The sequence below is a fragment of the Mus musculus genome, chromosome 14, assembly GCF_000001635.26.
Source record: "Mus musculus strain C57BL/6J chromosome 14, GRCm38.p6 C57BL/6J".
Classification (NCBI taxonomy): domain Eukaryota; kingdom Metazoa; phylum Chordata; class Mammalia; order Rodentia; family Muridae; genus Mus; species Mus musculus.
In genome coordinates this window covers 101,785,184-101,799,761 of record NC_000080.6, presented here as the reverse complement: position 1 = coordinate 101,799,761, position 14,578 = coordinate 101,785,184, and the positions used below count along the sequence as shown (strand labels likewise).

Below are 14,578 nucleotides of genomic sequence, written 5' to 3'. Positions count from 1 at the left end.
TATTTACAAATAACCATCTTCTCATTTGTCAAGAATTTGGTCACAATCTTGCCTCATTTGCTTACTCAAAATTTCAAACTGTCTAGTTTATCCCAGAGTTATAGCCAGCTTTTTTTTTTTTTTACCACTTTGTTACATACTACATCCCTATATAGAGTAAGGATTTTAAGTGACTCACAGCCAACCGTTTACCCAAATGCCACAAACTGACTGGTTCACCTCGTCTCCACTTACTCTCAGCTCTTCTAACATAAATTCTTATACATGAGATTAGATTGCTGAACCTTTATTTTATCCATTTACCATGCATATCATTAAAAGTATTGTACTTAGACGATTTTGTCATGTGTTATAATATTAGGGCAGGCGATTTCAATACATTTTATTAACAGAATTTTTCCTGTTCTTGCCTGTTTGTTATTCTATGTAAGTGCTGAAATAATGACAAGTATTGGAAAAGTCTGGTTAGATTTTGTGAGAGTGTTATAATTTGAAAGGGAAATTATTTCCCTATAGGTATACACTTTGGGCTTGCTGGTCTGTTAATGGGCTATATAGTGCAATAACTGCAATCCTGGGAGCCTTGGTTTGACCACTGGATTAATCCCTCAATGGATTCTTAACATGATGACATTGTCAGGAAGTGATGATGAGTAGGAGGTGTGGTCTAACCTATGCCAATGTATCTGGTCCCCTCCTCCTTTTACTCTGTGCTTGGCACTCTGGACAGGACCAGGAAGTGAGTAGCCCCTCCCTCTTGCTGCTAGGAAACCATAGCTTAGCACAGACCAGAGAGTCAACCTTGGATGGGAAGCCCTGAAGCAAAGGATGCAATTGTTTCTTTCCAGTTGCTTTTTCTTAGGGAACTTGTCACACAATGAGAAGCCAAAACTAAGTAATTAAAGCCAAAAGTAATTGAAGAATGTTGGCCTCTAGAGAAAGTTGCTCATCACAGCAGGTGGTGTCGACCTGGGGAGTCGCTTGTGAGTCATTTTCCTCCTTTATAAATTCAAGACCAGAAACAGCAGGAAAAAAACAAAAACAAAAAACACCTTTTCCATCCCACCAAAACCTGTGGTCCTCCTCAGGCCCACTGCATAGATGTCTTAGGGATTCCCTAGTCTCTGGCCTCTGTAGAAGTCCTCAGCTCTAGCAAACAATCGTGTTCTATAAACATTAGTGACAAGCAACATAGTTCTCTATGTTGTCTACCGCATTAGAAGTCATTCTCCCTCTGCTAAGAGTGGTATCTGTATAACTGTCTTATTCTTATTCTAGTGAATGGATCTTTCAAGACTGGACCTATTAGACAGGAAGAGAGTTCCAGAGGAAATATAAATACAGCCAGGCCCTCTCACAGCAACAGGTAAACATTTTGCTCCAGTTTTCCAAGCAACAAGCAAAGGACACTGGGGTCGGGAGAAAGACCTGGTAACACTGTGAGAAACTTCTCAGTGACATGAGCCATGTGCTCACCAAGGCATAAAGTCAGAAGTTGTAAGCAATGGCCAGCGGTGGCAGAGCAGAAACTTGGGACCATTCCAAAGAGGGGAACTATAGACTGAGTAACCAGCGACACACCCAGTGAGACTATCTTCAAACAAACCTTCTTACTTCACAGAGGAAGAAAGAATATTTTCCTCAGATGACTTCCAAGACTGCCACCACAAGATGAGTCACCGGGAGATTGCTAACTGATAGCAATGCCTAGATGCTATGTGTTCAGAACACAGAAATAATTATGCCAGAGCCAGAGCAAATGGCGGCTGCAGATATTTATGTAGTGACAACTTTTTCTAGTAGTCCTTATGAATAATAACCAACACAAAAGAAATGAGAGACTGTATGGATACTGTGGATAAGACTCAAAAAGCCGAAATCTCCTAAGAATCTAGTGAATTTTTGTCATTAATTTAGCAAAAACTTTTTCTAAAGGGACAGGGGTTGGTTTTGTGCCCAATTCATTGTTAATAAAGCCAAGAGAATGTATGTCTAATATAAATAGTATAAGAGCTGGTTCGGTTGAAAAAGTGCCTGCCTGCCTGCCTGCCTGCCTGCCTGCCTGCCTGCCTGCCTGCCTGCCTGCCTGCCTGCCTACCTGCCCGCCCGCCCGAGGACCTGAGATCAGATCCTTAAGCACCCATGCAAAAAGCCAGGTGTTGGAGCCTCCTAATCCTAGCATGGGAGGTAGAGACAAGGGATCCATGGAACTCATTGTCTAACCAGCCTCACCAAATCAGTCAACTCCAGATTCAAACAAATACAAAGACACTGGAGAGTAATCAAGAGAGTAGCCGATGTTGGTGGCTTCTACATGTCCACGCGAGTACATGTACACACACACACACACACACACACACACACACACACACACACACTTTCAGCTTTCAACTCACTAAGTACCAAAGTCAAACTTGATAGAACAAAAATTACTGCCACAAACAGGCTCATTCCAATGGTCTATCAGCCTGCCAATAACGCACAGGGCAGTGTGTGCTACTCAAATAGGCCTGCTGCCTGAAACAACAGTGCAGAGGTTGTTTCTAACTTGAGTCTGAAATGACAGTCTACTATCAGTTAAGTGGAAGCAGTTAAAAAAAAAAATCTCCTCTAACTCCTGACTTGGAAGTCTCAGAATGCCAGTTGGAAAACAATTTGGTATTGAAGGATAAAAACTGCTGAAAATACTAGATAAAATAGTAAGAAACTTACTAATGGTAAAAATTGAGGATGCTAAAAATAGCAATTAGATACACACATACACACATACGTACATATACATATATACATTTATATAAATATATCCCTTATTAACAGCATATATTTATAATGTATATGCCTGAAGTAAACTGTTTGTTGTCACTATTAAGGTAGGAATTAAATTTATTTTACTTTGTATTAGTTTGGATCAATGCAGAAATTATTTCTACTCTAATTTATTTGAGTTAAAACAGTGTTTCTAGTCAACTCTGAATATTTTCCCTTGTGATGATATATATCTTACCAGGCTCATCTTAGCCTGGGGAGAAATAAATAGTAGCTTTTGGAAATCATTTCCAAACACTCAGAGCCAGAGCTGGTCATAAGTTGTGGTTAAATACAGAAGACATGTTACAGTGAACAGATTTATAACCAGTCAAAGGTGAGAGACTAAGAGACTGCAACAGAGACTCAGCCATACATGAAACATGCCCATCATATCTCCTTCTTCCGAGACCCAGGGAGTACCCAAGAAGAGGGGCAAAAAAGTATTCCAGAAGTGGAAATACTACAGAGTAGCTGCTCACATGAACACACAACCGCTGTGACAGTATACACAAGACTGGTGCAAGCTGAAGCCAGATAAAATCCCAACATGGAGTGGGGAGATGGTCATCAAGTCCCACCCTGGCTGAGGAACTATTGGCAAATGATGCTCTTGGAAAGGGAGAGTCTGTTTTCTTCAGGGATGCGACTCCTCAGAGCTTACCTATGCTCCAGTAATCCTACACACATGCACATTCAGGTAGCACTAGATGAACATCGGGATGCAAAACCAAAAACAAACAACAACAAAGCAAAAGCCATGAAATTAGGAGAGAATAGTGAGGGTAGGAGGAGTCAGAGATGAGAGACTAGGGAAAAGACTTGGTCAAAACACATACGCATGTAAAAATAACAAAAAACAAAAAAATAAACAAACAAAAAAAAAGCACAAGAGGTACCACCATTAAACATGTTTATTCACATACTTATGGAAGCCCTATTCAACAGGATAGATTCCTAAGTTATTCTGAGCAATGGCTAATCATTAGAAATGGGTAACCTACAAGAGGACTTCTTTAAATAGAGCATCTATTTACACTACCTACTCTCGAAAATCTAAACAAGACTCCACATTCTGCACAATGCCATCTAGTTCCTCCGCAAGACTGCAGAGCCTCGCACCCACAGATGGGTGCTTTCCTGTCAACCCTGAAGCAGCTAGACTCAGAGCAAAGGCGGTGTTCGATCACACACTTACAGGTATTTTCTCTCCTCTATCTTTTGAACACATAAGAAAACACTTAAATCACACAAGTTTTAAATCAAGATCATTTCCTCTCTGCCAAGCACTTGAGCAGGCCAATTAAATGAGTTAAATATTACTCAACAAGGATTGTGAGCACACGGGAGAGTGAGGAGGAGAAATGTCCTTTCAACCTCAACTGTGGCCCTGAGAGGACTTCTCCTGGGTGAAACCACAGAAAGTTGACATTTCTATAAAGCACAACTGCTTTAATTCCAGTCATGTCATATGGAGTGAATTAAGGAATTAATATTCTCAAACAAAGGAGTTTGGACAACTAGCAACACGCTGGCTCCCGTGGCCATCTTCCTAACTTATACCTATACCAACTTCCGTAGCTTATGCAAACCTAAACTGTCAATGACAGTTTGTGTCATGGCAGCTCCAGGAATCAGGCAGATGGAAATCCAGGATCTCTACTTCACAGATGAGGAAAGTCAGGCTCAAGCACTAGAAATCACTTGTAAGTGTGAATAAAAATTGAGTCACTCGTGTGAATGTCCAGGGTGGAAAAGGAATCTAACCCCTTCCCTTGGAACCTTCGCTGCAAACAGCGCCCTTCAAAGGGAGAAGAACCAAAAGCATCTATGCAGCCAGTAGGCCAGGACATACCGGCAAAAGAACCCTTCTCTTCCCCCCCGCCCCCCACACACACAAGAAAGAACACATCTAGGTGCCAGTAGTCCACTCCCAGAGTTTCCATGCAGACAGATTCCATAAATATCTGTGGGTTAAGAGTCTAGATTGGAATTATCAAGTGCTTTCAAAGAATGTGGGTGGGTTCTGAAGTACATTCTTATAATTTATTTGCTCACTTCTGCAACTCATTCTTTCCTCCGGGATTTAATTTTTTTCCCTCAGAGGCCTGCTCTTACTGACAAAGGTAACCTATCTGGTTAACTGTACTAAGCAGCCACTGTAGACCCAAGCACAAGCAAACAAGGTGGACCCTATACTGTCAATCAGGGCACTAGCCCGTTTAGCGTCTGGTAAACGCAGTCTAGAATATTGCTCACAATGGTACCTGTTAACTGAATAAATAGTCAGTGACTCAGATTGACTTAGGTAATGCAGTGACTCCACTTAAGGGTGAATTAGCTACTCTGACCATCATGTCTTACGGATGAAAAGGATCGGTTATAATGAGGCAATCATATACCAAGTAAGTTATAGTCAGATATAATCAGCTTCTTCTTCAATGATCTACCCATAAAGCAATAACAGACTCTTGCTTATTTACTAATTAAAAATAATATATATTACCGACACAATCTTTAGATATCTAAACCGATAACCCCTTCCTTACTGGCTCACACCATAGAGGTGTCAGCTTGCAGGGATCAAATCTCACTTTGGACTAAGAAGGCTGTGACTATATAGGGAGCAGGCCTGAAATACTTACTCGCACAACAGAACACCATTTTCTAGAGAGGCTCGAAAATCCGTTGTTTCAAAATTCTTCTCAGTTACAGCCTGAAAGACAGATGTGAGTACTAATTAAATGGGGCTAAGAAACAAGGCAAATGTACAATTTTATTGACTAACAAGCATTTAATGTTTAATCTGACGATTTGCACGTAGCACCGAAAGCTATTCTTCATAGGAAATTGTGTATGAGTCTGTGTTACAACTTCTTACTAGGAACAAACACACAGAAACAGCAAGTGTTGCCTCGAATATAATCATTTTGTAGGATGGTAAGCAAAAGTTACAGAGGCTATGAATTTCAAAAGTAGCAAGGGTATGCAGGAGGGGGGAGAAAAGGGGAAGGGGGACATGATGGAATTATATTATAATCTCAAAAAATAAATAATTTTTAAAAACTAAACTGAATTTCCAGTATATTTAAAAAAAGAAACAATGGGTGCTCCACTAAGAGTACATGTACACAATTATAAACTTGAAATAGCATTTATATATATGCATCATTGATTATAATTCCATTTTTTTTAAGATTTATTTATTTTATGTACATGAGTACACAGTTACTGTCTTCAGACTGCACCAGAAGAGGGCATCAGATCCCATTACAGATGGTTGTGAGCCACCATGTGGTTGCTGGGAATTGAACTTAGGACCTCTGGAAGAGCAGTCAGTGCTCTTAACCACTGAGCCATCTCTCTAGCTCCTCAATGCCATTTTTAAATTCCTCATTTCATTACAAAGCTAAATAGCAGCTATCTCTAACCCCCACCCCCAGACAAGTGTTCAGCAGCTGGCCGCAGGAATACTTGTCCTACCTGCCATTCTGGGGAAAAATACATTTTTTGGAATCGTGAATTTGAAAGTCATGACTCTTGCATCCCAGGTCAGCTAAAGGGATCAGGCACATGATGGCGGGATGTTCTCCACGCTCCACCTAACCCACTGTCGCTGCTGCCTTTGCAGTCCACCGAGAGCTCTTAATTCTGAATCCTTAGATGACAAAACCACAGCCCCCTTTTTACTCAAAGTTACCAGAGCAGAGCATGGTGGTGTGGGTCTATACTCAGGGAGAGAGAGAGGGAGAGAGAGAGGAAAGGAGGGGGGGAGGGAGGGAGGGAGAGAGGGAGAGAGAGGGGGAGAGAAATTTACTTTGTTGGTTTCATAAGAGCCTGGCCAGGCCATGATAGCCTCAAACCCAGGAAGAAGGAGAGGGTCCTCCCCACCTATAGCAATCACCTGTAGTAGAACCAGACAACTATGCATGAGCTTGGTGTCTGTTCCTGCTGGGAACACTGGGCTAAAGATTAACAATAAAAAACAAATAACTCTTCCCACTAGGAGCTCAGTCAGGTAAGTAAAGACGTAAAGGCATAGCATTTGGCTTAGAGAGAATGATGTACTCCTTTGGGAATTATTTTGAGCAGCCCACCCAAGGATTAGCTCAGATAACCTATGCAACCAATTCCAGATATTCCCCCACAAACAGATCAGAAACAAACTCAAAGTGAGGGTGGACCCACGTAAGAAAAACCCCGCAGCAGCTCACTCTTTAGGAATTCTCCTATCCATGAGATGCTGAACACAGTCAGGATCATTGTCTCTAATGAAAGCTAACCCCTCAGAAACATAGGACGGCCATGACACTCTCAAGCCAACCTAGACAGGAAGTGGAGGCCTTGAAGAAAGAAAGGCTGTGAGCTGCAAACACCAGGAGACCAATGGATAGAAGTCACCACAGTGCATGGGCCAGTCCAGAGAGCAGTGTCCCAAGAAAGGAGGGAAGGGGTTCGAGTCACACATAGCTAAACTCAACCCCATTTCCACTACCTAAGAGCTATGTGATCTTAGACACATGAAACCACCTGTCACTCACGTCTCTTCATCTGAAACAGGAAAACAAATTACCTGCCCACTTTTACGGTATGGAGTGACAGTAGCCAAAGAGTGCACACCTTGTCCATGACATGATTCAATCCTGCATTTACCACTTGTCGGTACTCCAATAATTTAAGACCTAGCCAGACTGGATTATGCCTAGAATACTATTGAATAAAGTTGAGGTACTGAAAATAGAGCTACTCAGAAACTCCACCAACCCAGAGAAGCTGATTTTAAAGATGATCAAAACGGAGCTAGAAAATTGGCTCAGTGGTTAAGGTGCACCAGCTGCTCTTCCTGGAGGATCAGGTTCGATTCCCACCACCCACATGGTGGCTCATAACCATCTGTAACGCCAGTGCCAGGGGGTTCCAGTGCCCTCTTCTGACCTCTACAGGACCTGCATACACATGGTGAATGAACATGCACACATAATTTGTTAATGAACATAAAAAAATATTACAGAAAGACAAAATTCTTATATGATTTCTGCCCCTTTTCCTACGGCAAAATACTAATGCACTCAATCTTTCATAAATTTAAACAATGATAAAGCCATACTTTACTTATATTACACTTATAAAAATATAGCCTGACTATATGAACAAGATGACATTTTTCTATTTATGTATGTATATGTTCATGGGTGTGTGTGTGTGTGTGTGTGTGTCCACTCATGCCAGAAGAGAGTGTCAGGTCTCCAACAGTTAGGCTTCCAGGTAATTATGAGCTGACTGATGTGAGTGCTGAGAGTATAACTCAGGTCCCCTCAGGAGTATCTGTTGAGCCATGTCATGAGCCCCCAGTCAAAGATTTTTAATAATAATCTGTATGTCGAGAACATGGAAATCTAGCAGGCTCAGTAACTAAAGAAGGCCAGCATCCCCAAAGCCAGTTTGTTTTGTGTATCAGAAGTCTTAAAGCTGGAGCCAGACAGGTAACTCAGTGGGTAAAGGTGACTGGAGCCAAGCCTGATGACTGGAGTCTGATGCCTAGGACCCACATGGTGGAAAGAGAGAACCCACTCCCACAGCTATCCTCGAAGCTTTACATGCAGGCCATTATAGTATGCATAAAGAGCACATGCCCTGCAACGCCACACACACACACACACACACACACACACACACACACACACACATCTTAAACGTCTGAAGACTGACTGTACAGCCTCAGACCGGAGTGAGCAGACCTAGGAACTTACACTAAGACAAGACCACACAGGACATACAAAACAAGTTGTATGACATCATAGAAATAAATGACAGCTGCAAACATCTTAAATTACCCAGCAAGAGGAGATTGGTTAGAACATGATAGAAAACATATACATAAACACACCAGGAAAGATACACAAAATTTCAACTCATATAATAAAGGTAGATTTATCTCTTGAAAACAATCCTTAAAACGTTTTCTATAATTCTATAAGAAAGCATCGTACAAATAGAGCAGAACGAGGCCAATAGCAACTATTCATAAGTGGTGGAATAAGAGCTAATTTAGGTTTTATTTGCTTCATATCTTTAACAATCATTGATGTCTGTAACGAACAAATTGATTTTGAAGGAGCAATTGTCAACAGAAGTTGGACTCTATCAGGCATAGGCAAATTCCTGGGTTTCCTCCATGTCACAGAAGATGGCAGAGGAAGGCACCAGTTGTTACAATGGGTAGTTTCTCGATATCTATGTAGCTCATTAACTCAGTCCTCCCCTTCCTCCTCCTCCCCTTCCTCCTCCTCCTCTTCTTTCTATTTTACCACTAAGAAATGTGAAGCACAGAAGCTGAACTTTGCAAAAAAGCATCCCAACACAACAGACTCTAAAACCCAACAGCAGCTCCTGGGCGTCCAGTGAGGGTGACAGGTGCATCAGATGGTGAAGTGGTGGGCAGATATAAACAATGAGGAATTCACTGTGTTCCAGCTACTTAGACTTTACAAGTCTAAATTGATGTATGTCACCATTACGCCTTCAAAATCAATTCCTACGTGTTGAAAGCATAAAGAGCAACTCGGATTTTTACTTTAAAGTTTTTAATTATGGAGTTGTGGAGATGGCTCGGCGGTTAAGAGCACTGACTGCTCTTCCAGAGGTCCTGAGTTCAAATCCCAGCAACCACGTGGTGGCTCACAACCACCTGTAATGAGATCTGACGCCCTCTTCTGGGGAGTCTGAAGTCAGCTATGATGCACTTATGTAAAATAATAAATAAATCTTTGGGCCAGAGCAAGCAGAGACTGAGTGAGCAGAGTTGACCAGAGCCAGGGGGCGACTGGAGTGAGTGGAGTTGACCGAAGCAAGCAGAGGTCCTAAAAAAAAAAAAAAAAACAATTCCCAACAACCACATGAAGGCTCACAACCATCTGTACAGCAACAGTATACTCACATACACAAAATTAATAATAAATCTTTAAAAAAAATAAAGGTTTTAATCGTCTGACTTCAACGAGATGCATTGTCCTAACACAAATTGAGTGCATATGTGTGTGTGTGTGTACATGTGTGTGTACATGTGTGTGTGTATGAGAGAGAATGAAAATAAAATGCTGATAGAAAAGATTTTATACAATGAGAATTCTTTTTGAATACTTGATCCTTCTCTAAGTATTCTATGACTATTAGAAAAGGCAGTGGACGTGCACACCTTTAATCCCAGTACTCGGGAGGCAGAAGCAGGTGGATCTCCAAGTTCAAGGTCAGCTTGGTGTACACAGTTTCAGGACAGCCAGGACTACATAGAGAAACCCTGCCTCAAAAGCCCCCAAAAAATGGAAAAAGAAGGAAGGAAAGAAAGCTTGCATTATATATATATATATATATATATTACTGGTTACCCTATCTCAGAAACCCAAAGAAAACTGATTGAGTTTTAAAACAGCAATTTGTACAACCATATAAAAGTAAAGTCAGCTATAACCCTGCCTAAAGAACTAAAGCAAAATGATACAAAACTCTGCGAGTTTTAAAACAAAGGAAAGCAGATATTTTCAGTAAGAATTTCTTTCAATACAAGAGACCACCTGAGCTGCATTCCTTAAAGTCACTTTCCAACATCTCCAGGTGCCCAAGTAAGGCCAGGTCAGAATTCTGGCACCCATGAGCCTGTGTTCCAACTCCCGCCCTGCCAGTACCTACCATCGACTGTAGATACTGCTTCCCTGTTTGAGCTCATCTGTGAAATGGAAACGAAAGGTATCCATGTGTCCTGTGGAGTCAGGCTGGGAATTAAATAAGATGATACACACGATATCCACAGCCCTCCTCTGGTTCAGCAGTCCCACATAGCTATTACTGCAGTTGCTAGCCAGCCAGAGAGCCTTCCACAGTAGAGAAAAAGCTTTCCCAGAGAAAATGAGTGTCTAATTTGCAAGGTATTAACATAATATTCCTTACTTAAAGAAAGAATCTGACTCCAAAGCTACTAAATCAATTCCGTATCTGGAAACATTGTAAAAATTATAATGATCTATAAAACATCTCATAGCATGGTGAAGGCAGTTTGTTTCTAAAAATTAAATTATACTTTCAAATGAGATTCCATCGTTACATTAGGAAAAAAAATATTTGGAAGAAATTAGAGTTCTGAAAAAAAAAAACCTGTGTGGCAGTTTTAGTCCTTTGGGTCTTCAAAGATTGTGAACCTTACTCATTAGTAAGCTATTTAAGGTGTGATACATTTTACGTAATGAGGCTGTGATTCACAGGATTAAGTAAATAGAGACCACAGGCTTTCCACTTAAGTTATCAAAAGTCAAAACAAACAGGCGTGATCCCCTTGTGGCTAGCCACACCTTCCATTCTGTACAATCTCTCTCTGTCTTTCTCTCTCTTCCTCTCTCTCTCTCTCTCTCTCTCTCTCTCTCTCTCTCTCTCTCGCTCTCTCGCTCTCTCGCTCTCTTTCTCTCTCTCTCTCTCTCTCTCTCTCTCTCTCTCTCTCTGTCTGTCTGTCTCTGTCTGTCTCTGTCTCTGTCTCTGTCTGTCTCTGTCTCTCTCTCTCTCAAGTCAATATCACCTTAAATAATTTGAGGCCATATTCATTCAAAGACAGGGTTTAAACTCAGACCCGTCTCACATCACACCACATGGTCCTGATTAAATGACAGCTCAGACACCTGATTATCAAAAGGAAAGAAATACATGCGCTCTCACTTCTTCACAGTGCACAAAAGATGCCTGAAAACATTTAGCCTGCTTTAGAGCACAAGGGCACCCAGTCTAGCCCAGGCTCCTCCTTCTTGCAGGACGGCATGTGTCCTCATGTGCTGTGTGGCCATCCTGCTGGAAGGAAGCCACGATGTCACAGATCCAAGCTGGGGCTCCTGGGTGAGATGCCTGCTGAAAGTCATAATTAAGCTAATGGAGTAGAGGAGGAACAGAGCTGGCGCCAGGACACGCTCTGCACAGCACTGCTGACAAACCTGTCTAGCAACCTGTAGCCTCCAAAGCCATTAATAGGGAGTTTTTAAAGGGCAAATCTTGTGGAAGAAAATATTAGCTAATGACAGAGGCAGCAACTGTCAAGTTCGTAAGCATTCAAAACCAGCATTGCTTTGTTACGAAATGTCTAAATTCAACAAATTTACCTTTTGAAACCTTTCTAGTCTGGCTGATGGGCTTAGTGTAATCCTTTCGGTGAATAAGATTTCTCGCCAACTTTGAGCAACAACTTGCCCCAAAGTTTCATAGCTGAGTTCTAATTCTGACCATATGAACCGTAGAACTTAAACTCAAACATTCTAGAAACTTCTCAAAGACTATTTCATGTCTGTCTGGTTATCTGCAAAACACCCACTAAATGTCCGGCAGCAAGCTCATACCTTAAGACCTTTCATATCATCTTATGTTGCCATTGAAAAGTGTCTACAATCCCGAAGTCTGTCTCTATGTTTTTGTGTAAGTCAAGGCTACAGAAAACAGGGTGTGTATGCATTTGTTTAGAAAGGGAAAGGAGGGGGTCATTTGCTGGCCAACACAAGGCTATGAGCCTCACTTCCGCTAACAGCTGATTACAAATCTTCACTTCACAACTGACTTAGCCGCTACTAGATTATGGCCCTGTAAGATACAATTCCAATGAGCATTTGGCATTGGAAGCCACAGGAACCACATCATGAAACCATTCACAAAAGACAGATGTGTCTTCATTCTCCATTTGGGTGATAACAGAATGTTTGCATGCAATGAATGACCTCCTAAGGAGATGAGCCCTTCCACAAGAAGAAGCTGCAGGCTTCTAGGTACAAAGGGAGCTAACTAGCCTTTCAGTCGCCTCTAGAGTTGCAAAGAGTCCAACCCCACCCCCTCTCCATTTTGGAAGCAACCACTGCATATCCCCATGACTCCACAAAACAACTCATTTTCCAGTGACGGTCCAGGAATCATATCAATCTATTGCTGTTTATAATACAGTAATTTTGACAGATCTCTTTAACTACACATGCTCAAAACTCACAAATACAAGGATGATGGCTCACAGGACACATTAGACAAAAATATAATTCAAATACCTCATACCTCGTTCCTTTTTTAAAGTCAATTTATTGAAGTTTATTGTTGTGTTAGAAAAGCTAACTTTTCCCCAAAACAAGATATGTCTTAGCTTGTAAATTATGCTCACAAAGAGCACCTTTGCCTTCCAAAGAAGCAATAGGAATCAGAGATGGGAGGCCCCAGACTCCCTGGACAATGAGAAGAAGCATCCTAATTCCTCCTGACCTTGGCTCCCTCCCTCAGGACAAACCAAGCACATTTAATGCTGATCTATTCTCACTCTGTGCTTTGGGGCCCATCACCCTCCCTGACTTTATGCCTTGAATGTGGAAAGTCTCCCATAGGCTCACGTGTTTGAACACATGGTCCTTAGATGATGTTGTTTTTGGAAGTTGTGGACTGTTTAGGAAATGCAGCCTCCCCAGGAGAAGTGAAGACTTCGAGAGACCTTTGCATTTGTAGCTTTCCCTGCTTCCTGTCTCTGCTTCCAGGTCTACGAAGGTACAAATCAGCAGCCTCAAGCTCCTGCATTGACAGCCTACCACCATGAAGAGAATCCCCTCAGACCATGAGGCAGAATAAATCCCTGCTCCTTTAAGTTGTTCTTCCTTGTCAGAACAAGCAGAAAAGTAACCAATATACCCAAGTTTACAAATAAAGAAAAGTAAGTTACAGAAAACTTACTGACATTGAGACTTGGGTCAGCAAGCTTTGAACATTCAATTTGGTGACCTCTAAGTAGAGAGAGGATCCTCCCTCCTGTGCCTCACGCTCCCCAGTCCCTACCACAGGCTCTATGTCACTCAGCTCCTCCCTGGCTAAGATGCAGCTGACCCGTGCGTGCTCAGCACTCATGGGAAATCCAAGTATTCCTCCTAGGACTACATCCAGGCAAGAAGATAAAGCTTTGGGTTACATGAGGTTGATCTCCAGGGGAAGAGTGTGACTTAGGTTTTGGAGAAAGACACAGCTTTCATTCCAAGGCTCACTTAACTCACATAGCCCACAACTCCCACAGGTGAGAAACAAATCCTAGATCTGCCAGTTGCTCAAGGATTAAAAATCAAGGTCTGGGAAAACACTGGTGTCACGCTGGTGTTCTGGCTTGTTAGGTCAACTTGACATCTGAGAGAAGTCATCTTGAGAGGAGGAGACGCTGACTGAGAAAACGCATCTGGAAGATCAGGCTATAGGGAGACAAGTCTAGGAAGCATTTTATTTTTGAACTAGTGACCAATGGGAGAGAGCCCAGCCCATTATGGGTGGGGACACCCCTGGGATGGTGGTCCTGGGGGTTCTTTAAGAAAGCAGTCTCAGCAAGCCATGGGAGTAAGCCAGTAAGCAGCATTCCTCCATGGCAGCTACATCAGCCTCTGCCTCCAGGTCCTCTCCTCCTTCCATAACTATCCTGACTTTCCTCAGTGATAGGCTTGCCTTGAGCTATGAGCAAAATAAACTCATTCCCCCACAACTTGTTTTTGGTCATTGTGTTTCATCACAGCAATAGTAACCATAACTAAGACACTTTGGTGATACACCCTTGGTAGGTGGGAATAACCCTTTAAACCAGAGCTTGTACCATGGTGGACCTGTTAATTTGAAAGTTTTCCTGGACTAGAATCTAGCTTCCCTGTTAAACTGTCTTCTAAATAAACAAATTGGGGGCTGGTGAGATGGCTCAGTGGGTAAGAGCACCCGACTGCTCTTCCGAAGGTCCGGAGTTCAAATCCCA

The 14,578-nt window shown here is 42.0% G+C and overlaps 1 protein-coding gene across 12 annotated transcripts in view; it reads right to left on the bottom strand.

Moving 5' to 3' along the window:
• Positions 1–14,578, bottom strand: part of Lmo7 (LIM domain only 7) — a 204,781-nt gene that overhangs the window by 134,947 nt on the left and 55,256 nt on the right. For all 12 annotated transcript variants that reach the window (NM_201529.2, XM_006519176.3, XM_030247869.1 and 9 more), the window contains exon 2: positions 5,451–5,521. In NM_201529.2, the coding sequence (NP_963287.2) occupies positions 5,451–5,521 (71 nt within the window). The remainder of the gene's footprint in view (positions 1–5,450; positions 5,522–14,578) is intronic.